The following is a 23,407-nucleotide window of genomic DNA, read 5'->3' as shown; positions in this document are numbered from 1 at the left end:
GAAAACAAGTTTTCAGATTAGATGCTGGTTGTATTTCTGGTTTTGTGAGGAAGTTTCATGCTGATTTCTATGATGTCTGTGTTAATTTACATTCCCATGTACTGTGGAATTCTCATCAGCATGTGTGATCATATTCTTGATGACAGCATTCTTACTGGAACAAGGGCACAGCTCACTGCAGTTTCGATCTGTAGTTCTCTAATGATTAGTCATGTTAAGTATATTTTCACACACCTTTTTGCTGTTCATGTGTCTCCTTTTGAGAAATGTCCATTTAGGTTTATTGTATATATACATATATATATGTATATGTATATGTATGTTTTGACTGCATATATGTTAGTGTACCACATGTGTGCAATGCTCCCCAGAGACTAGAACAGGATGTCAGATCCCCTGGAAATGGAGTTACAGATGATTTGTTAGCCACCATATGGGTGCTTGGAATCTAACTGGGTCCTCTGGAAGAACAGACAATGCTCTTAACCTCTGAGCCATCTCTCTAGCTCCTACTGTCCAGTTTTAAAATTTGGATTATTTTAAATTTTGCTGTAGAGTGTTTGGAGCTCCTTATCTATTCTGGATCTCAACCCCCTGTCAGAAGTAAACTTTGCAGCATTTTCTTATTCTGCAGGCTCTTTGTGTTGGGTTGTTTCCTTTGTTGAGCAGAAGCATTTTAGTTTGATGTAATCTTATTACATCTTTGGGGGAATTTCATCTCCTCCTCAAACCCCTTGCCCATTTTAAGGTGCTGAAATAGTTCTGCTATGCTATCTTCTAGTAGTATTAAGAGTTTCAGGTTTTACCTGTAAGACTTTAATCCACTTGATTTGGTCTTTGTAGCTGATGAGTGATAGGAGCCTATTTTCATTCTTCTGCATAGCCAAACCTCTCTAACATCATTTATTGAAAAGACTGTTCTTTCTTCAATGCACAGTCTCAGCCTCTTTGTCAAAAATCGGTTGGTTAGCTGAGTGTGATGGCTCACACCTGCAATTCCATTACTTGGGAAATGATGCAGGAGGATTAAGGAGAGAGTTCAAGGTGAATCTGGGGATTACATAGTGAGTTCTAAACCAGCTTGGGCTGTAGAAGGAGACTATATCTTACCTCCTACCAAAAAAAAAATCAGTTGACTAAAGGTATGTGAATTTACTTCTAGGGCATCCCCCCCCCCACTGGCTTATGTATCTCTTTTTATGGCAATAGCATGCTGTTTTGATTACTATAGCTTTATAGTATATTTTAAAGTTAGATAATGTAAAGGTTCCTCCTTTATTACTTTTATCCAAGATAGCTTTGGCTATTGAGAAGTTTTGTGACTCCATACAAATTTGAGGATTTTTCCTTCAGTTCTGTGAAGAATGTCAATGTCATTGCTGTTTTGATAGGGATTGCATTGGATCTGCAAATCACCTACAGTGTTTTAATAACATTGGTTCTTCTAATTCATGAACACAGGATGTCTTTCCATATATTTCCGCCTCTTTGACTGCTTTCACCAGTGTTTTATGGTTTTTGTTATAGAGATCGCACATCTCTGGGTAAACTTAGTCCTAAGTATTTTATAATATTTGTAGTTATTTTAAATGGGATCACTTCTTGATTCTCACTTCACATAATTTACTAGTGACAGATGGTAATGCTACTGATTTTGAATGCTCATTTTGTATCCTGCACCTTTTCTAAATTCATTTATTAGTTTTGAATAGCATTTTAGTGGTGTCTTTGGAGGTTTCTATATAAGACCATGGCATTTAGAAACAGTGATGATTTCGTCTTCTCTCTTCTAATTGGAATGGCCTCTATTTCTTTTTCTTGTCTGATTATCCTGGCTAGAACTTCCAATCCAAGGTTGAATACAGTGGCGAGAGCATCCTTGTCCTAGAACTTAGAGGAAAAGTTTTCAGCTTGTCCCTGTTTAGTATGATGCTTCCAGATGGCTTAATATTTATGCCCTTTAACATGCTGAGGTATGTTCTTTGTATGCCTAATATGTTCAAAATGTTTACCATAGAGAGATGTTGAATTTTAACAGAGGCCTTCTATCCAGATGATTCTATGGTTTGTCCTTTGTTCAGTTGGTGTGTTTTAGCATAATCATTGATTTGTATATGTTGAACTAGCCTTGCTTCTTTGAATAAATTCTACCTGATCATGGTGAATAAAACTTTCAGTGTGCTGTTGAATTTGATTTGCTAATATTTTATCAAAGACTTTTTCCTTTTTTAAATACAGGGTCTTGCTATGTTGTGGTGGCTTGAATGAAGAAATGCCCCCCATGGGCTCCAAGTATTTGAACACTTTGTCTCCAATTGGTGGCGCTGTTTTGGAGATTTAGGAGGTGTGGCCTTATGGAGGAAGCACCTTGACTGGGGGTGAGTTTTGAGAGTTCATAGTTTGTCTTTCTCTGCTTCCTGGGTGTGTTTGAAGATGTGAGCACTCAGCCTCCTGCTCTAGTCACCTCTGTCCTCCTGCCATGATGGACTTCTCCCTCTGGAGCCGTTAGCCAAATAAACTCTTCCTTCCATAAGTTATTTTGGTCATGAAGTTTTATCATAGCAATAGAAAAGTAACTAATACAGAAGTAAAACCAAGCTGGCGCCAAATCCACAATCCTCCTGCCTCCACCCTCCAAATTCTGGCACTGTCACTTTGGAATCATACTTGTTATGGCATCATGCTTGTCAAGGCTGGTAACGTTTTTTGCATTTACAGTCATCAAGAATAGTAACCTAGCTCTCTTTATTCTTGCATCCTTGTTTTGATACAGGATAATGCTGGCCTCAAAGAATGTGTTTGGAGCAATTCTGTTCATTTTTTAAGAATATATTTTTAAAAACTTTTGTGTGTGACTCTACAACCTTGTAGAGTCAGTTCTCTCCCTCCATCTTTATGTGGGTTCCAGGGATGGATCTTAGTTTGTCAGGCTTGTGCAGTAACTGTCTTTACCTGCTGAATCATCTCATCATCCCTTAATTTAAACAAATTAATTTTTATTCAATTTTTGTGATATTTGAGGAAGCTGAAGAGACAGTACTCATTTGTGGGTGCCGAGAGCCAAACCTTTGACATTTTTGTTGTTAGCCTTAGCATTTAGTGGCTGCATCATCTCCAGTCCCATCCCATCATTTTTTAAGAATAATGTAAGAAGAAGTGATGTTAGTTCTTTTCTAAGTGTTCGGCGGTCTCAGTGTGAAGCTCTCTAGCCCAGAGGTTTTCCCTCTATGGAAGACTCTATTATCATTTCAGTCTTGTTCCTTCTTATTGGTCTGACTTTCTACATCTTCCTGATTCCATCATGGTGAAGTATATATGTACAGGAATTCGTCTACTTCTATATTTCAAATTTGTTGGTATATACTTGTCTACAATAATCTCTAAAGATCTTTTTCCTCAGGTGGCAGGTTTAATATCGCCCTTTTCATCTCTGATTTTAGTAGTTTGAAGTGAGAGAAAAATAACATAATTATAAAGATAAGAAAAGAAAAAAAAGAAAGTATCTAGAAATCCTCTCTGTACTGACACTCATCTCCTTCCCTCATTTTGGATTTTTGTGTCTCATTTTGCATCTTTCTATGTTGACTGCCTCTTAAAATATTAATGTAATTATTATCACTTAAAATATTGTACTAATTATTTTTATTTTATGTGTATGAGTGTATCGCCTGCATGAGTGTGAGCGCACCCGTGTTGTGCAATGGTCAGAAGAGGGCGTCAAATGCCCCGGAACTGGAGTTACAAAAGGTTGTTAGCCCCCATGTAGATGCTGGGATTCAAACCTGGATCCTCTGCAAGAGTAGCCAGTGTTCTTAACTGCTGAGCCATCTCTCCAGCCCCATAGATATTAGTTTTAATTGCTTATTTTTTAGTCTTCACACTGAAGATATGTGTTATGTTTACAATATTAGAGCATTAAACTGCTCTTGACTTTACTTTTCCTTCACATCTCCTAGGCACTGGTTAAGGACTTTCTTTTCTACCTACATTTAAGAGTTATGCAATTTGGGAGTCTTTTAGATAGATCCACTGAAGAGGTACCCCAGTTACCTCACCCTGTGTCCCTGTTCAGCATGGAAGAAGCCAGAGCCGTCTATGTCCCAGTTCCCCACCAGCATTTTGGGTAACCTCTTCAGAGGATGGTGTGATAAGAGTAGGAGGCAGGAATTGGCTAGGCAGTTAGTGTAAAAAGACCCCAAAGAAGAGTAGCCAGTTTCTTGGCTAAAAGTCAAAATGTCCTTGGGCCTCTTAGCAACATCCTTTGTTCCAAAGACCAAAAATGTCAAAAGTATTTTGGAGCGCTTATCTAATCCCTAAAAGATTTTAGGTTTACCTCTTCAGAGGGGGGAATGTTAGAGTAGCACAAAGCCCCATTTTAAAAAAAGAAAAGAAAGCGTATACAAAGTTGTCAGAAAAAAGCGATGAGGGATCATGGGAGGAGTTGGAGGGGAGGGAGTGGGCGTGGATTTGATCAAAACACCTTGTATACGTGTATGAAATTCTCAATAAAGTTTTTTAAAAGTTAAAAAAAACCCCAATATTATAGCATTAAGAACTTGATGAACTAGCCTTACCAGTGTGTTTTAAATCTGTTTGCCTCTTATTAACATTCCTCTGTGTCATTCTGAGGAACTTTCTCTAGCATTTCTTGCTGGAAAGATGTGGTGGAGAGATCTTTTAGTTGTTTTGTTGTTGTTGCTGTTGAACTGTCTTTATCTTGTCTTCATTTCTTTACTAAGTAGAATATCCTTGGTGGGCAGTTTTTCTTCGGTACTGTGAACATCTTTCCTGTCACGTAGGGTTTCTGCCTAGACGTGTACTGTCAGCCAAGTTGGGAAACCCTTATGAATTGTTTATTTTTATGAATCTTCTTTTTATCTGTGACCTTTGACCATTAGATTACCATATGCCTTGGGCATTTGTTTTACTTTTAATGATATTACTGTGGTTATTACTTCTATTGTGTCTATATAATCTTCGTGTTAAATATTTCCTGACAATAATTTATCGAGTTTCTTGTTTACATCAAACCATTAACTTAACAGGTTCACTCACCATCTGTGAGGAAACTGCTAATGAAATTCTATTTAAAATACTAGTCAGTCATGCCCAAAACATTTTAAGTATTTAGAATGAAAAATTGGCCCTTTAAAAGTAGCTTGATTAGAGGAAGATCTTGTGCCCCAAATCAAGTAAGGTGTCTAATTAAAGAAACAGTCTAAAACCGAGGTTGGCAGTTTATGCCTGTAATCTCAGCCATTGGGAGGTAGGAGCAGGACTAGGAGTTCAAGGCCAGCCTCTTCTGTACAGAGTTCCAGGCCAGCCTGAGATATACACATCCTGTCATAAAACAAAACAAAACAACAAAACAAAAACAAAACCACACACACACACACACACACACACACACACACACACACAATATGAGGTGAGGCGATCTAGACCTTTCCAGAACTTAATGAAATAGTTACTATTCCTCATGAAAGTGAAGAATTTTTAAAATGTTGAAGCAGTCAAAGTAAAATGCAGTCTGGTTGATGGAAACCGATGGAACTGAAAAACTAAAACACAGCTTCTTGTTTTTATTCTGAGCCTGGGCTCCATCACACCCTGCCTCTACCTGAACTTTGAACTATAAAGAGCAGATCTTTCTCACAGACCTTGAAAAACTGAAGTAGTCATCACAGAAAATAGCTCTGGAAGTGAGGACTGCAAACATGACGTAAAGTGAAGCTTGACTCCGGGGACACCAAGCTCATTAGGACTGTCCACACACTGGTATGCATTTGAAGACGGCTAACAAAGCAGCCAACACAATTCATTTATTCCCCCGTCCCTCAATTTATAAATACAACATTGAGGACATTCTGACCTGAATACTTTGCTGAAAGATGTCTCCAGTTCCAGAAGACATTCTACTGAAAGCATCATTCATGCTGTTAGAAGCTGATTTATCTGGAACAAAGAACTTTAAACCTCCTGAAATACACGATTGAAATATCAGCTATTAAAATGGTTTAAATAATAAAATAAAAGGTTAGATCTTTTCCAACAAACTATGTTTGCACTGGAGTGTGAGTTTGGAGGCAACAGAGGTGTGCTGAGTCCTTGAATGCCATTTTATGGGGTAAGTGGCCTTAACGGGGTGATTTTGTCCACTCTTCGTGGCTGGATTTTCAGGCTCTGCAACTCAGCTCACTATGTCATAACTCAATAAACACTTACTGTATAGTCTGAGATTCAAAACAGTTCCTAAATAATCTAGTTTAATTGCTATTAGTTGTATTGTTATATTTTTGCATTTACATTCTGAGAACAGCATTTTAAAAAATAATTCGATAAATAAATTCAACAAATAAAATTCCATAAATTCTTTCAATGGTCAATTAGGTGCACATATTTTTATATTTTTATAGACTATATGGAATATAAAAGGTATTCTTTGTCTCATCTAAAGCAAAAACAGGTATTTATCTTAAAATATTGCATGTGGAACTACTATAGAAGTTAGTACAGTTCATCTTCAATGTTTTTTTTTAGTTCCATAAGTATACATGCTCAGGCTGGTTTAACAAAGAAATTATAAAAATATTATTTTTATTGGATGCACAAAACTTCAATTATAGAGAAAATATTTTTAAAATAGGAAGATTTTAGACAAATTTTAGCAATGATTTTTGTTTTTAAGACAACCTTTTCTATTTTTTTTCCAATTATGCCATATAACCAGAGTTTTATGTTGTGCTTTGATTGTTCTATTTTAAAGACATTCTCTAAAACATATGTTTATAATTTTTTTTTACCTGTAAGACGTGATAATTCCTCGAGGTTTCCAGCTGCAGAGGAACCGAGGGCAATGGAATGGACGGTGGAGCCACTGCTCAGTACCGTGAGCAGGCAGTTGCTGAGGTGTTCATCTGCTCCACTGGTCACTAAGATCATCACAGAGCCATGAGCCCTTCCATTCAGCTTCTCAACCACCTGAACATAGAGCATCATCAGTTGTTTGCAAGGAAATGCAGTTCAAATTGCCTGAGCAGAGGAGCTCTCATTCAGAATTCCCCACCAGTAGGGTCTACACCTCTCCAAGGTCCCCTACACGCTATGCCCACCACCAAGCTGGTCCTCACTTCATCACAGCATGGTCACCCTGCACGTGCAAGGACTTCGCCTCTTAAGATAGAGTGTACATTACTGTGTGAGGCCCTTGCCTCTGAGATCCTGCCAGAGACCAGTAAGTAGGCTTCGAGCACAGCTTCTAAATTTTGGCTACACCTTAGAATTAAATGATAATGTTTAAAAAAATTCAATGTCCAGGCCACACCCAGAGCAATGAAATCAGAATTAAGAGGCATAAAACCCAAGCATCATGATTGGTTCTTTGTTGTTGTTGTTGTTAATGTTTTAGTGCTAGAGATTGAACCTGAAGGCTCATGTGTGTTAAAAACACACATTCTACCACTGAGATATACCCCCTGTTCTTAAGTAATGTTTCAGTTGGGTGATTTCAGTGGGCAGTGTCACTTCAGCAACGCTTGGCTATGGGTGGCAACAATCCCAGCTGATGTCTTGTTTATTATCAGATGCTGGACACACACATCTCAGAAGCTGACTTAGAGAGATTTCTATGATTTGTGAAATATACTTCTGGTGTTGATTCTGTCGGGGGGGGGTGCTGAGTTATCGTCTCAGACCTTCTTGATTCTTATGTCTTTGAAATCTAGCATATTTATAGGCAGAGACTATATATGCTAATTTTGTCCTGAAAATCAGAATACACAGGGACAATTTAGAAAGGATCAGGTGATTTTTAAGTCCCTTAGCCATGGCCATTGTGACCATTTATTTACTCATTCTTTCAACAAACACTTATTAAGTAACCACTAGATGTCAGTTACTTTGCTAGACACAGGGAATACAATGGTGAACAAGAAACGGAGTCCGACTTTGAGGATGCTCTAATATTACTCTCCAACAGCTGAGACTGTTGTGACCACACTGTCAAACAGTTTTCCTTTTCAGAAGGAATCCAAGATTCAAAGTTAAGAAGATGGTGATAATACTTGAGACTTAAGATACTCTATTATACCTCGAATCCTTTCTTAAGCCCTGAACAGATGCTCATTTCTGATTCAGCAGACACAGTGGTAGGCAGATATGAAACCAGCAGCTTTCGGTCATCATCACTGCTAATTTGGTGCAGCTGGGCTCTGATTTCCCCTTTGCTATCAAAACTGACAATGCCCACAAAAGTACCAATTTCAACAATCTGCATCAAGTACAATTCAGTTGCTTGTTGCAGTCGAAGGAATCTGTCCTCCTATATCCCAAAAAGAAAAAAAAAAGCAATGACATTGATCCATTGACCAAAGATGACTATGTAATTCAATTGACAAAGGTATCTGCTAATCTTTACAGACATTGCACTATAATTCTTTGAGTTGTAAAGTGACATAATGCTAGAATATATTTTTTTTATTAATTATACATTCAAAAATGTGTGTTGGGGTATGGAAGCGAGAATGCTTTGGAATAAGCTCTTCATAACTAAAAAGACGGATCGTTACTATTCCACACCAACCCAACTCAGAATGAAAAGTCCCATGAAATCAACTGAGATAGGTTTGTAACTACTTCTTTTAAAATTCCATCAAGTAGGAAAAGATTTTGCAAAGGGGCCTGGTAGTAGAGAGCTGTGGCAGTCAATGGTGCCAGGTGGGCATCCCTTGTGACCCCCTGTTGTGGTCACTGAGGCTAGACACTTTGTCTATTAGAGCAAGTATAATGATTTTTTTTTTGTCTTTTTGAGACAGAGTCTCCCTGTAGCCTCAACTGGCCTAGAATTCACTATGTAGATCAAGCTGGCCTTGAACTCATAGAGATCTGCCTGCCTCTACCTCCTGAGTGCTGGATTAAAGGTGTGCACCACCACGCCCGGCTGATGTTTTTGTTTATTATATTAGAAGTGCTGTTAGGATTATCTAAGATTTCCACCCAAAAGGCACTAGCAAATATAAAGATGATGCTACTGATTAATTCACTAGTGACTTTGTTTGAACACTCTGAGAGAAGAGAAAGGTGAGCTGAGCTTCAATGGATACCTGCTCATAGATGATTGTGCTGTCTCTAAACATCTCCCATAGCATCCAGACCTGCCTGTCACATGTCTTAGACACACCACCAACTTGATAGTGTCTCATAAATATCCCAGACTTGACACATTCTAAATTTAGTGCCTCCCTTCCCAGATGTTACTTTTCTTACTGATTGAGAAGTAGGTTAGTAGCATGGATAAAACAAAGACTTTGAATTCTGCCATTAGTCTCTTAGAATTATTAGAAAAATGACTTCTTTTTGTAGCTTCCGTTCTACCATCCTCACAGAGCACACCCTGTGGGCACTCAGAACACAACAGCATCTGAATTCCCATGGTTGCTGTGCCATCATTCCCAATCATGACCAGGTGTAGGGTCTAGAAGAAGGTCTTGATGGGGAATGGTCACAGTTAGTAGCAACAATGAGGTTAGGGATTACGTGTGGATTTTGTTTATCTCATCATCTCAGTTTCTGAATTGAAACCTAATAGGAAAAAAATGGATATTTCACAGTCATTTGAGTTCAGTGTCTTACCTCCGCCATCTTGCTGGACACATCCAGCACTAAACAGACCACTTTGTCACCAGCCTGCATGAGGGAGAATGTGGGAGGAGGCGGAAGCTCAGCCCCGTTCATGGGAAGGCTGTGATTAAAGTCGGAGGAGCCTGCGATTACATCCCAGGTGCTCTTGAGGCTGCACAGCTGGTTCTGTAGGTTTGGAGCTTCTTGGTTGTGGGTACTTGAATTACAGAACTCAACCACCTGGAAAAAAGAAGAAAGTTTCAGAGAGAAAAAGCATCCTTTCCAGACTGGACATACTTAGCATTCTCAGGCAACAAGTAAAAGAAAGGCAGAGTTGAAAGAAAGGCAGTAGAAACTGGTCACCTGCTTCTTTCTTTCAAAAGTGACATCAAGTTTGCAAATAAACTTTAACACCTTTTGCTTGAAATTATAGCACCCTGTGTTTATGAAAGCATTCTCTAGTAAAGTTTATTAGCACTGGGACAACAGAGAACAGACCATGTATATATACATATCTTAGTCTTAAACAAAACAATCTCCCTCCTTCCTTAACATGATATTGTGTCAAGAAAACACCTTCAAGAGATGTTATCTTGGTCAACCCATTCTTTGGAATCTTATTCAATGACCACATTTCTATGAATCAGTCAACATATATTGATCTAGGTCAAATATTGATCTCTGTAGGAACAGGATAAGGGACAAAACAACTTAAATCTACTTCCTGAAACCATTTGCCCATTTGGAAATACAGATGTCATTCCTTTAATGATAATAAACCTATGTCAGCATCCCCTCTAAAGTCAAGGTAGCTCCTGACTGTCTAATCTCAGTGACTCTATTCCTACAAAAGCAGGCTCTTCCTGAGAATAGAGCCATGGGAACTTGTGGTATGAAAGGAATGTATAGATTCCCCAGTCCCACCTCCAATTTCATAAAGGAGGAAGCTGAATCTGGCTAATGCCTGCTTAAGACATGACCTTTTCAGAAGGATGGGAGACAGAAAAGAACCTGTTTTGCTTTGTTTAGTTCTTTGTTTCCTACATTTTGTGACTATGGCAAGGCAATTTTGAAATTGCCGTGACTGGATATTCTTAATAGGTTTTTCAGAGGATTACAAAGATTTTCTCAGGTCTAGAGAGATGACTCAGCAGTTAAGAGTACTGGCTGTTCCTGCAGAAGACCTGGGTTCGAATCCCAGCACCCATGTGGCTGTTAACAACTGTCCTTAACTCCAGTTCCAGGGGATCTGACACCCTCTTCTGTCCTCTGTGGACACTGCATGACACGGGTACACTTACACACATGCAGGCATAACACTCACATACATAAAATAAAAAAATAAAGATAAGAAATAGGAAAAATAAACTTCATGTTACAAATGACTCTTATCATTAACTAAAACCATACTAAAGAAATTAGTTACCAACACAATACTTAAAAAACAAAAATCAGGTGCCCACCAAGCTCCCAGCCCAGCAGGGATGGAACACAGATAATGACTTTCAGGACTTTGTGAGGTTGCACTGATAAATCATGTCATGCAGGCTGGTTCCACCAAAGCTCTGAACTGACCAGCTCCCTCCTTTTGGATCTATGCTCTCTGGAGCAGGGTTCTGGTGAGTTTGCCTATTCTGTGCTGCATCCTTCCTAGAGAAGACAGACTAGTTAGAGAGTAAAAGTACACGATCCCAGAACCGAGCACTCTTTAAATATTAATTTTAAAATGGTTCTCTGGATTTATAGACCTGCCTCTTGTCAGTTAATTTGGGTACAAAGCTGTTCACACCTCTGGGCTAGTTTATTTGCCTTTTTAGTTCTAGATTTTGCTAAACAAAGGAAAGAGAACCTCAAATAACAGGAATACAATTGCTTATTGCATCACTCTCATGAACCTAATACCTCTTCTATTGAAATGATACAAGTAAGAAATGCGACCACATAACTGTGTGTGTGTGTGTGTGTGTGTGTGTGTGTGTGTATGTGGCCTCCAGAGTCCTCTTATTTAATCACTTTCCCCAGAAAGTGGATTTTTACTTTCCTAAAGGAATCTGTATCATCATTTGGGGAGACAGGGCTTTTTTATATGTAGAACAAACACTAAATGAACTCTAAAGCCCCCCCCCACAAGCTCTAGTATAATGACCCTTCATTGTCCTGTATTTTACACATGGAAAGCGTATTGGTCTATATTGGAATGAGATGACAGGTTATAGGAGTTTGTCAGTCTCAGGACATACTTACAGAAGGTAAACTTTGCATGAACATTATTGATCCAGTCGTGTTTTGGGTCCTGTTGTAGAGGAATGTACACCCTTCTTTGAAAAGTTTACTAATAATACAGTTTTCTTCAGGGCAAAGACCTTCTTCACACACAAAAACACCTGTGATATCAGATGAGCACCTGAAAATGAAGAAAGCTAAAACTAAGAATTGGGTCTGTTTTCAAAATACTTATGTTTCTTCTTGATTAGCTTTTATAATAATTTCTTTCAAGGACTGTATCTCTCTAGACATGCATAAACATTTTAAATGATCTATTTAAGAAGCTCATTAATTTAGAAATCTCTCTCCACTTTATTTTAAAGCATTGAATCTTGATGAAAGAATTTCATACTGTCAAAGGCTTTAGCAGCCAAAGGAGACAAAGCAGGGGCAAGCCCAGAGGAACTCTGGGGACTCCTTTGAGTCAAGTCCGCCGGACATCAGGAAAACAAGTGATTTCACTTGTGATGGCGATCTTTGAAAGGATTCCTTCTTCAACAAATAATCCCAAATGTTGCTATGGGAGTAAGAAATGGTGCCATATTTTGAAGTGGAATTGATAATATGCATCTATCAGCTGAGGGCCTCTCTGACCCTGAGCTCTTTTATTTTAGTTGAATTTTTGTACATTTCATACAATACATATTAGTTATATTTAGACCCCCTTCACATATCTGCAGCCCTCATCACCCCCCAACCAGATTTCATGCATTCTGTCATATATGTTAAGGCCTACTGAGTCAAGTTTTGTGTCCCCAAATGTCCCTCGGTGTGAGTTCATTCACTGGAGCCTCTTCGGCCTGTCTAGCATTACTCTATAAAGAAGATCAGCTCTTCCTCACCCAGCAGTGATCAGCTGCCAATAGTTCCTCAGCTAAGGTTGGGGCCTGCTGCCTGTTCCCCCAGTTCTATGCTGGGTTTTTGTCTGGTTTGAGTTTGAGTCTTGTATATGCTGACACCATTGCTGTAATTTCATATGGGCAAGTTCCCAGAAGCCTGGAAAACTATTTCCTGTGGTCATCCACCAACCCTGGCTCTTACAATCTTTCTGCCTGCCCTGTCTTCCCCAATGGTCCCTGACCCTGAGTGGGTGAGTTTTAATATAGGAGTCCTATCCCAGGGCACACTTGGCCAGATGTGATTTTCTGTGTTAATTACCCTCTTGCATGAGGAGACTTCACTAGTAAGAGTTGAGAGATGCGTTAGTATTCTCTCTACCCCCTGTTCCAGTATGTTCTGTGAGCCTTAGGTGTAGAGGTTCCACTGCAGATGTGTCATTTAGGGCTGGACATCTCACAGATATTTATTCTCTGTGTGTGACCAGTTGTAGAACTCTGTAATTGTCTCTATCTGTTGCCAAAAGACTGACCTGAATTCTTGGAAGATTTCAATAGATACACAGATTTCCATGCATACACAGGAAGTGACATATGAATAACACTATGAGCTTCAGGGCCATTGGCAACTACAAAAGATTGATATTAATCTACATGTCTAGAGGACTGGTTGAATAAATTATGGTATAACCACACCATGGAACACTATGCAATTATTTTAACAGGCATGAGGAAGAATATATACTCATATTTGATTGAAATTTAAAGAGACAAAATACATGAGAAACTAAGATGGTTATTTAGAGACGATAAAGAGGAAACAGAACAAAAACAGCATTGAGTGAGACATCCAAGAACATAACTTTTTACATTGTTTTCGTATCTGAACCACCTAAATGTTTGCCCATTTTAAATGCAATAAAAAGTTAAAACAAAAATGGAAGAATTTCTTCCTCATTAATAGATATTTGCCCTTAGAAACTTCTATTTCTTAATTTTTGTTACATAATAACTAAATCAAGATAAATATATGTATCTTCCCATTTAGTTTTTGAGACAAGGTCTATGTAGCCCTGGTTGGGCTGGAACTCACTGTATAACCCTGGCTGGGCTGGAACTCACTTGTGTAGCCCTGGCTGGCCTTGAACCTGTGGCAGTCCTCCTGTTTCTGCCTCCGTAGTGCTGAGATGACAGTATGAACCACCATACCCAGTCACTTACTATCTCTTTGTATTAAAAACATTAACAAATCCTTTCTGCAATTTTTTTGAAATATTCAGCGTATTCCTTAATGTTAAGAATAAAATGACTAGTAAACTTTAAATATGAGAAAAAGCACTAACCTGGTTCCTTGTATCTCATTTCGCCCATTTATGTAGACAGGCTTGTCATTGTTATATTCGTCAAACACACCCCAGCGGAGATGGGCCCATTCGTGGACAAACACCCTGCCTGTAGAAGAGAGAGCTTTTGCTTTCTGAGCTTTGAAACTCTCAGCAATATGTCTTGCTAATCACTAAGATATAGTATTACCTGACTGTACATATTTGTTCCAAAGAGCTAAAGTCAAACTCTCTGTCACTTTCTTCACCCAATCTCCTATCTTATCCTCCACCCTCATGGAAAGGCAGCATGGAAATGCCTGGTCCTGTGAATGCAAGGCAGTGGCTTGTTCACATCCCACCTGTTAGAAGAGTCCCACATTCTCTTGCTCCCTCAACGAAGCTAAATTTCTACTCAGCTCATACATGCAGCCCAATAGACTCAGGATTTTGGGTAAACGGAAGAAGCATATCCAGGCAAGAAACAATGCTTTCCTGATCTGCAGTCTGTGCTATGTAAGCATGCTAGCTTTCTTCTTGCAGGCAACTCTGTCCACAGCAATGATTGAAATCTAGGAATCAGGGAAGAAAGGAACAGAAAAGATCACAGAATCCTCTCTCCATCTTGAATGTTCTTTGCATTTTTCCTTTAGTCTTTATTCTCCTCCTGCTTGTCTATTTCTAACTTTTCATGGCAATTCTCATTCCTGGCATCAAGTCCTTCATAACTTTATTGCACCCTCTCTAAGTCTTACTTTCCTTCAAAGTTCAGCTCAGAAGTCACTTCTTTCTCATAGAAGCTTTCCAGAAGAACATCCCTCTCAAAGCACACATGCTTTCTTCTGAATTACTTTAAGTTCTGCTAACCCAGGAAGCATTTGCTAAGCCATCTCAGGCTGTGGCATGTTGCACAACGTTTGGATCTTGGGAGAACAGCACAGCTAAAAGCTTCTTACCATCCTCTCTCCTAATCCAGATCTATGGCGTCCCCTTTTCACTGGCCTCTCTATGTCCAATGCCTTCCTTGTTCTTAATGCAGTCTGTCTACACCTCTTGCCTTTTACTCTGCAGAATTTCTCTTGTCAAACTCTAGAATATTCACTGCTTAGCGCTGTTAGGGTTACATAAGAAAATATTTTAAAAGCAAGCATCAGAGCATCTGGGGCAGAGGAAGCCCTCATCACTTGTGCTCCTGGTTCTTGTTCCTCCCCTCCCACTGCCTCGTGGTCTCATCCCTGGACATCTCCCCATTTCCCTACCAGATCCAGTTTCTCCTTCATTGATTCTAGCGAGTCATATTACGCACACAGATCCATCTTCTGAAAACTCTGTATGGTACTGTCATTCCCATGCCTATGAGCCTTCGGTCATGACTTGATAGCTGCGGGCATTTGAGGCTGTGCACATCTCCTGGTTGCTGAGTACATGTTGGTGTTTCCCCCATGCTCAGCCTCTGCCCTATCAGTGGGGCTCCACGTCACATCTCTCAAACACACCTGGGTTTCTCTGCAACCTCAGCTCTATTCATAAGCCTCTTGCTATTTTCTTTTTTCCATTAATGAAAAGGGTGCCAGTCCTCTGGAGACTTGTTCTGACCACCCTTGGCTTAGAATTCCTTTGCTGAATTTGTAGAGCACTCTTGCCTAGGCTTAAACTGGTGCTTAGCTCTTCCTGGCTCACCTTCTCCCTTGCCTAGTAAGTGTGTTTGGCTTGTCTCCCAGACAGATGTAAAGTCCTTGATAGGTTTTGGGTTTTCTGAGTCCCTTTCTGCACCAAGCACAAAATATTGTAGTGTCCAGTGACTATATTTTTTTTTTTTTGTGAACTGAACTTACCTCGTGATCCATACCCAGCTGTTAACTCATCATTGAGTAGGAAGTTAGGGGTGAAATGAATGTATTTTCCTTCTTTTCCACATTCTCTGTGTTGTAGGGTGTATGGGTCATCTCCATGTATCCCTTTCCACTCAGTCACTATGACATTTGCCTAAATTAAAATAAATGCATAATAGTCCTCTATATTTTGACTTTGATATTGATGACATAAATGTATACATTTTAATGCAATTTGAGCTGTATACCCATTTGTGCATTTTACTGTATGTAATTATATACTATTTTAAAACCAATTAAAGAAAAAAGAAGGAATGGAGTTTAGAAACTCTCATAGCTAAATGTTATCTAAATTCTTTGGCAAGTGCATAAAGATCTTTTAAAAGATTAGCAAATTTCCATGGAACTTCATTACCAATTTTCTTTTACCTATCCATTTTCTAGAACAAAATATTATCAAAGTTAACACTGTAAAATTATGATATTATAAGATTATAAAAATGTAATAAACTATTTAAAGAAAATTTGATAGTATTTACACATCATTCAAAACTGCACCATCGCCAGGCGTGGTGGCACACACACCTTCAATCCCATAACTCAGGGAGGCAAAGGAAGGTTGATGTCTATGAGTTCAAGGCCAGCCTGTATACATAGTGAATTCCAGGACAGCCAAAGCTACACAGTCAGACTCTGTCTCAAAGAAAAAGACAAACAAAAAACTGCATGATAAAAAGTTGCAACCATTTTCAGCCAGCTTTTTGCAGTTATTCTATCTGTGAAGGCACCAGGATATGTTTCTTTTTTGCTCTGTATTTTCATTTCATAACTAGTTAGATCCGGATACTATTCTGAGAAAATTACATTTCCTTCTGTACCCCAATAATTTCAATTACTGTTGCTAAAACACAGCATCTTAAGTCCAAAACTAAAGTAATTCTCTATTCATATAACCCGTAAGACAGCAAAACTTTGCTATAACATTATTTCTCTCATTTTTAGGATGGATAATAGCATGCTGTCTCAAACTTGCCCTTAGAACTTAAGTATGTTGTTAAATTTGCAATGGTACAGAGAGCCAAGTGTGATACCTCACTTGTAATCCCAGGACTTAAGCAGGAGGATTGAGAGTTTGAGGACTGCCTGACTTACATAGAAAGTTCCAGGAAAGCTTGAGCTATATACTGAGATCCTCTCTTAGAAAACGAAAATAGATAAAGACAGGCGGGTGCATTTGGAGACATTAGATCTACTATGATGGGATATGCATGATTACCATAACATGTACTGTGGCATATGTGTTGTCGGCCACTGAGGAGAGGTATTTTCATATCTATTTTCCATACTTTTACATCGTCGAATTTCCTTCATAATAATTACATTTACTTGTAGGAAACCAAGAACATTGCACAGCAGCATTTACAGAAAAGGCTAAAGAGGTCATATCCTTGGTTGGTCACATCTCCGCAATGACCAGCAAAAGCTTCTGTACGTATGCTCGCTCACAATGTTTGCTTAATTGACATTATGAGGTTAAGGGAAGTGGCAGCTGGTCACATTCTTGTATTGTGCTTGGCTTATAGCTCTCTTATAGATCATGAGTACTACCTTTTGCAACTTGGTTTCATTGGGTGCCTCTAGTACTTCTGAGCTCCACTGAAGGCCAAATTCATTGATGTAATCTTTATAAAAATATTTTATTTATTATTTTTAATTTATGTGGATGAGTATATTGCCTGCATGTATGTAAATACACCCATATCATGCAATGCCCATGGAGATCAAAAGAGGGCATTGTATCCTCTGGAACTGGAGTTACAGATGGTTGTTAGCCACCATGTGGGTGCTGGAAATCGAACCCAGGTCCTCTTCAAGAGCAGCCAGTGCTCTTAACCATTGAGCCATCTCTCCAGCTCCCTCACTGATATACTCTTTATAGATAGAGACCACATAGTTTGGAGAAAACAGCATGGATTTTGAAGTTATCAAAATTATAGATCTGTCATTAATTGTTTGCTTGGAACAAAGTCCTTACCTTATGTGAACTTCAGTTTCTTAATTTGTGATAATAGCAACTAACTTGAGGCTGCATAGGAATTAAATAATATTTGAAAAATACCTTAATTGAGGCTTAATAAACACTAGCTCTTTTCCTGGTTATCCCATCCCCTACTTACCTTCAAGTCAAGCATTGTCAAACAATTTCATCTGATGAAAGAGCAAATGCTTTTTATAAGTCTCTCAACTTCCTTGTGATATTAGATATTCTACTTTCCTTTCTGTTGCTCTGACAGAAAGAAACTCGAGGAGGAAAGAGTTTATTTGGCTTACACTTCCAGCTCACAGTCCATTATTGAGGTAAGTCAGGGCAGGAACTCAAGGTAGAAACTTGGAAACAGGAACCATGGAGGACGCTCACTCCCTGGTCTGCTCGCTTATTCATGCTTAGCTAGCTTTCTTATATAACCCAGGACCACCTGCCTAGGGATGGTACCACCCACAGTGGGCAGGGCCATCCTATGTTAAATAATAACAAGACAGTCTCCCATAGGCATGCCCAGAGGCCAACTGGATTTAGGAAATTCCTCCACTGAGGATCTCTGGCCAGATGATTATAGGCTGTGTCAAGTTGAGAGTTAAAGCTAACTAGGACGTTAGTTATGCTATGCCAGTTATTTCTGTTAACTTGACACAAACTGAAGTTACCTGGGAATGAACTGAAGTTCAGCTGAGGAATTTTGTCCTCAGACTGGCATGTCTGTAAGGCGTTTTCTTAATTGTTAATTGATATAGGATGGGACAGCCCACTGTGGGTGGTGCCATCCCTGGGCACACGGGCCTGGGCTGTATAAGAAAATAGCCGAGTCTTTTAGATAGTATCCCATTGCCTCACCCTGCGTCCCTGTTCATCGTGGAAGAAGCCAGAGAAGTCTGCATCCCTATTCCCTATCTGTAATTTGGGCAACCTTTTCAGAGGATGGTATGAGGTAGGAATTGACTAGGCAGTTAGGGTAAAAAGACCCCAAAGAAAAGTAGCCAGTTTCTTGGCTAAAAGTCAAAATGTTCTTGGGCCTCTTAGCAACATACTCTGTTCCAAAGACCAAAAATGTCAAAAGTATTTGGGAGCTCTTATCTAATCCCTAAAAGATTTTAGGGTTACCTCTTCAGAGGGGGGAATATTAGAGTAGCAAAAGGCCCCATAAGTTTGATGGGTCAAGACTATAAAATCCCTAGTCTATCTGTTGGTAGACCCACCTTTCCAATCTCACTGGTCAATCACCTGGTGATCACCCCTGGGAAGGCAGGTTCACATTAAATTATGTTAAATAGATGGGCAGAATACCTGGTGCATTAATGAGGTAGCAGATTTCTCCTGCCTGGAATCCCACTTTGTTATGCAGAACTCCTGACCAGCCACAGTCATGTAGGTCTCTGTAAGTCTGTCTGCTTTCTGCTGTTTGGGTCCATTCTTCAATTCTTTTATAAATGAGACTAAGAACCCTCTAGGGGACCCTCTTTACCCCCGTTTCAGTACAGGCCAAAACTATGGACATATGGTGTCTTACTTTAATTAAGAGACAAAATGACCTATGGTAACAGTATGTGAAGGTGCTTTGTGGACAATGATAGACTGGCACCATCCTTTGAAATATTCTAGAAAAAAATTAATTTTGTATCCTTTGTATGTTCAGAATGTAGCATTATCAGAAACCTCAAAAAAATTAAATTAAATTAAAAAAATAGAAAATAGCTGAGCAAGTCATGGGAAGCAAGCCAGGGAGTGGCATTCCTCCATGGTCACTGTTTTAGCTCCTGCCCCAGGTTCCCGCCCTGAGCTCCTGCCTTGGCATCACTCAGTGATGACCTGTGACATGGAAGTGTTAGCCAAATAAACCATTTCCTCCCAAGTTGCTTTTGGTTGGTATTTTATCACAGTAATAGAAGGCAAACTAGAACATACGTCAGTTCAGCTTCTGAGAGAATCTTCAAGGGAGAACAAAGAATGAGAACAGAAAATTTCATACCAGATGACACAGATAAGGAAAATGATATGGCTACATGTCCCAGCCATTGTAATGGAACTATGGTTACACACACCAAGCCCACTCCTTTGCTAAAGCCCTAAGGTCTTCTCAATGCCTCTATTCCTGGCCCTTCTGGTAGATGCAATGGCTCTTTCGCATAGTAAATTCCAGAAACCACTTGTCAAACTCCTTGACCATTTATTTATATGTACATACCGGTATACACTTACATATGGTCTGCAGTTTATAAAAGTCCTTCAAAGTTATGTTTTAGTTGAAAAAGAAAATAGAAGGCCTGGTGTGGTGGCGCATACCTTTAATCCCAGCAGTTGGGAGGCAGACGCAGGCAGATCTCTTGTGAGTTCAAGGCCACCCTGGCCTACAAAGCTAGTTCTAGGCCAGCTGGGGCTACAAGGAGACCCTGTTTCAAAAAGACAAAGAAAAAAAAAAGAAAAGAAAAGAAAGGGAGAGAGACAAAGAAAATAGAGCCATGCCTCACCTACCCATAACCTTCTGGTCTCCTTACTCCTCTGAATCAGTATCCTAGCCTTAGCTAAAGACAAATTCTGGAGATCTGCAGCATGGCATGAGAAGGCAGTTACATTTTTATGTGTGTAGCTGGCTGTCTGGACATGTATGTGACTGCACCTGAAGGAACGGCAAGTAAAAATCATTGTAGTCAGATTGTTCTCATTACTACTCATCCCTAACTGGGTAATACTGACTCTCCTCAACTGAAAACCTCAGCAAGGATCTTGTGCATCATAGAAGAAATCTTCTGAGAAGCCACTTCTGCAGTGGCATTGACTTACTTTGTAACTCCATAATTTATACTCATTGATTATGTTTCCATTTCCCCCTTTTATTGTTTATCTTGACACATAATCATTTATAATGATCTTAGGATGAAGTCTACGTACCTTGTCAGTAACACTGCCCTACAGTGTTACCTTTGTGCTGATATCAATGGCAAAATATATTCTGAAAAAGTTTTACTCTCAAATTAGATTAAACTCACTTGACTGACTCCTGAATCCTTACCTTTTCATACGATTCTTGTTTTACTTTGCTATAATTATGAGCTTTCCAAGTGGCAGGTATTAAAATCTTTATATTTCTGAAAAACAGTCTTCTCTTGGTAGCATTGAACAGGTAAAAAGAAGCTTCAGTTATCATTTCCTATAACCAAACAAAGAAAAAGCTATTGCTTGCAGATCCTTTATGTTTGTCTTTCTGGTTATACTTAAAACAACATGAAAAAAAGTCATTAAAACATTTTGAATGAACCCATGAAAACTTAGGAGCAAAAGATTTTTTTAAAAAATATCACATGGTTTATCAGGACTTGCTCTCAGGATTTCCCCAAGTTTCTGAAAATGTTTTAAGGTTTTACTGAACAAATCTTTATGTCACACCCCTGGGCATGTTCAGGCGCATATCTTAGGAGGAGGATACTGTTCACTTAAGCAATACCACAAAGAGACTCTTAAGCAATGATCATCCTTTGCCATATTAAAGTGAAAATAGTTGATAATTTTCTAGAACATTGGGAGAAAACAAAGAATTTTGCTCTCTGGCACCCAATACGGACTATCACCCTCTGAGAATTCTAGCCCTCCATATGAGATCCAACATGATGATTTTAATATACACTATCAAATTCCTTCATCAAACATCCTGTCACTTTTCCCCACAGTGAACTTTTATTTCTCTAAACTTCTCTCCAGAGAACAGTTATGAAACCTACAATAAAGCCCTAAAACTGATAGGCACTAAATCAAGAACGAAAAAGGGGCTCCGTTAGTGAGACTGCACACAATTAGGTAGACTAGCTGGTGTACCCGTAATCCTGATTTTTGTGCTGTCTTTAAGAAATGCCGTTCTCTTTACTGTTTATGTTCAGACCAGGTGGGGTTATCATCTAACAATGGTTACATATCTGATCTAAAAGGATATTGCTATTGACTATATAAAAACCACTCACCTTAATGTTTGCGATGAGGTTCGGATTCTCTGGTACCTGAGGATTAATTGCAACAAGTAATCCATCGTACCCATTGTCCTGAAGTTGTACTCCGGCTCCTAGGAACAGAAGTTCTGGACTTAGGGCAAACAAAAGAGTCATAAATTTCAGATGGTAGACAAGTCCTGTATTACCCCTGTGGGTCATGTTGCAGTAAAGCCTCTGTTTTACTCACAGGGAGCCTGATGGGCACCTTGAGTCAGGTGATCAATGTGAAAAGATGGTTTCTTCTTGAACTTGGAAGATCTTATGCTGCATGATGAAGGAGTTGCCTTCTTTGAAAAATCTGGGGTGGATCTATCTGGGACCTGCCTCTACAAGTTCTTTTTTTTTAAGGCAGTGCAATACTGGCCTGTTCTGTGGCAGAGCTACCTCCTGAATCATGGTTGGGTAAGAAACCTTCCATCCTTTACTCATGTCTCAGAAGGAAGAGGTAAAGAGGAAAAAAGGGAGCTTAAAAGCAGTAGGCCTGGTTGGCTGGAAATCAGAGCACTGAAATGATCACTCCACTGCAGCAGACTCACAGAAACCTCTGGTCATTTTCCTTCCCTTGTCCTTCACGGCCCCCTTCATCAGCCCTCCTTCCCTTCTGCACTCAGGACACTGTTGTTGGTTCCTGGGGTTATTTTGAAGTTTTGGAAATCATGTGGCACTCCTGTCTCTGGAGCCCTGTGTCAGGCAGTCTGGGCAAGCTTTCAGATAATGGCTGGGGTTAGGTGATCAGATATCCCCCAGGGAGGGCCAAGTGCCAGGAACTTGGATGCTGTGCAGGCCACAAAGGCCTTTCCCTTGGCTTAGTTGCCTTTTCTCTCTGGACCAGGGGGAAGAATGGGTTTCTCTCTTAGCAGTGCTCTCCAGAAGGTAAAAACTTCATTCAGCCAACCTCTATCTCGTTTACCATCACAAACCACAGTATATAGTAAGTATCACAAGTATTTATGACTGACTTATGGTTTCAGATAACTACATAATGCTGTGGAGTTTACAGATGAACCAATTTAAATATCACTTCTGTGATACAGGCATACTTTATTCCTGTTTTTCTTATGAAGATACTGAGTCTCAGGTGGTGGGGGAAGGAATGAATCTTCTTACTGAATGATGGGTTGTATTATGCCCAGCTTATGGGTGTCAAAACTAAGGCTCAGAAAATCTCGGCCACATGCTTAAGGTTGGTAGTAGTATTCAGTGCTCAAATTTGAGTGATGGACTTCAAATTCCATATTTAACACCAGATCATGTTCTCTCTTAGTTACCAAATTGTCCTAGGAATCAGGCACGTTCAACCTGCGGCCTATGAGCCATATGCACCTCAGAATAGCTGTGAATGTGGCCAACACAAAATCATAAACTTACTTAAACCACTCTGAAGGGTTTTTTTTTTTCATTTAAAAACTTGTTTGTGCAATTCTCCTGTGAACTTTGTAGATGACAATATCTTGTTTCAATGTCAAAGACTGGCACCACACACAGTGACAGTAGTGTA

At 39.4% G+C, this 23,407-nt stretch overlaps 1 protein-coding gene across 3 annotated transcripts in view; it reads right to left on the bottom strand.

Moving 5' to 3' along the window:
• Nucleotides 1-22,186, bottom strand: part of Clca2 (chloride channel accessory 2) — a 32,613-nt gene extending 10,427 nt beyond the window's left edge. For 2 of the 3 annotated variants that reach the window (XM_008826249.3, XM_017796413.2), the window contains exons 1-9: nucleotides 21,883-22,140; nucleotides 20,940-21,077; nucleotides 15,877-16,027; nucleotides 14,063-14,171; nucleotides 11,863-12,022; nucleotides 9,631-9,858; nucleotides 8,090-8,320; nucleotides 6,804-6,981; nucleotides 5,873-5,979 (exon numbers count right to left, since the gene is read on the bottom strand). In XM_008826249.3, the coding sequence (XP_008824471.1) occupies nucleotides 5,873-5,979; nucleotides 6,804-6,981; nucleotides 8,090-8,320; nucleotides 9,631-9,858; nucleotides 11,863-12,022; nucleotides 14,063-14,171; nucleotides 15,877-16,027; nucleotides 20,940-21,077; nucleotides 21,883-22,068 (1,488 nt within the window). In that variant the 5' untranslated portion in view covers nucleotides 22,069-22,140. Of the gene's footprint in view, nucleotides 1-5,872; nucleotides 5,980-6,803; nucleotides 6,982-8,089; nucleotides 8,321-9,630; nucleotides 9,859-11,862; nucleotides 12,023-14,062; nucleotides 14,172-15,876; nucleotides 16,028-20,939; nucleotides 21,078-21,882 lie in introns of all 3 variants that reach the window. The other variant, XM_017796412.1, reaches the window with a different exon arrangement.
• Nucleotides 22,187-23,407: the final 1,221 nt, after the last annotated feature.

This window comes from Nannospalax galili, unplaced genomic scaffold (genome assembly GCF_000622305.1).
Source record: "Nannospalax galili isolate Female #2095 unplaced genomic scaffold, S.galili_v1.0 scaffold9, whole genome shotgun sequence".
NCBI lineage: Eukaryota > Metazoa > Chordata > Mammalia > Rodentia > Spalacidae > Nannospalax > Nannospalax galili.
The sequence above is the reverse complement of the archived record's forward strand: the minus strand, read 5'-3'. Positions and strand labels throughout refer to the sequence as shown.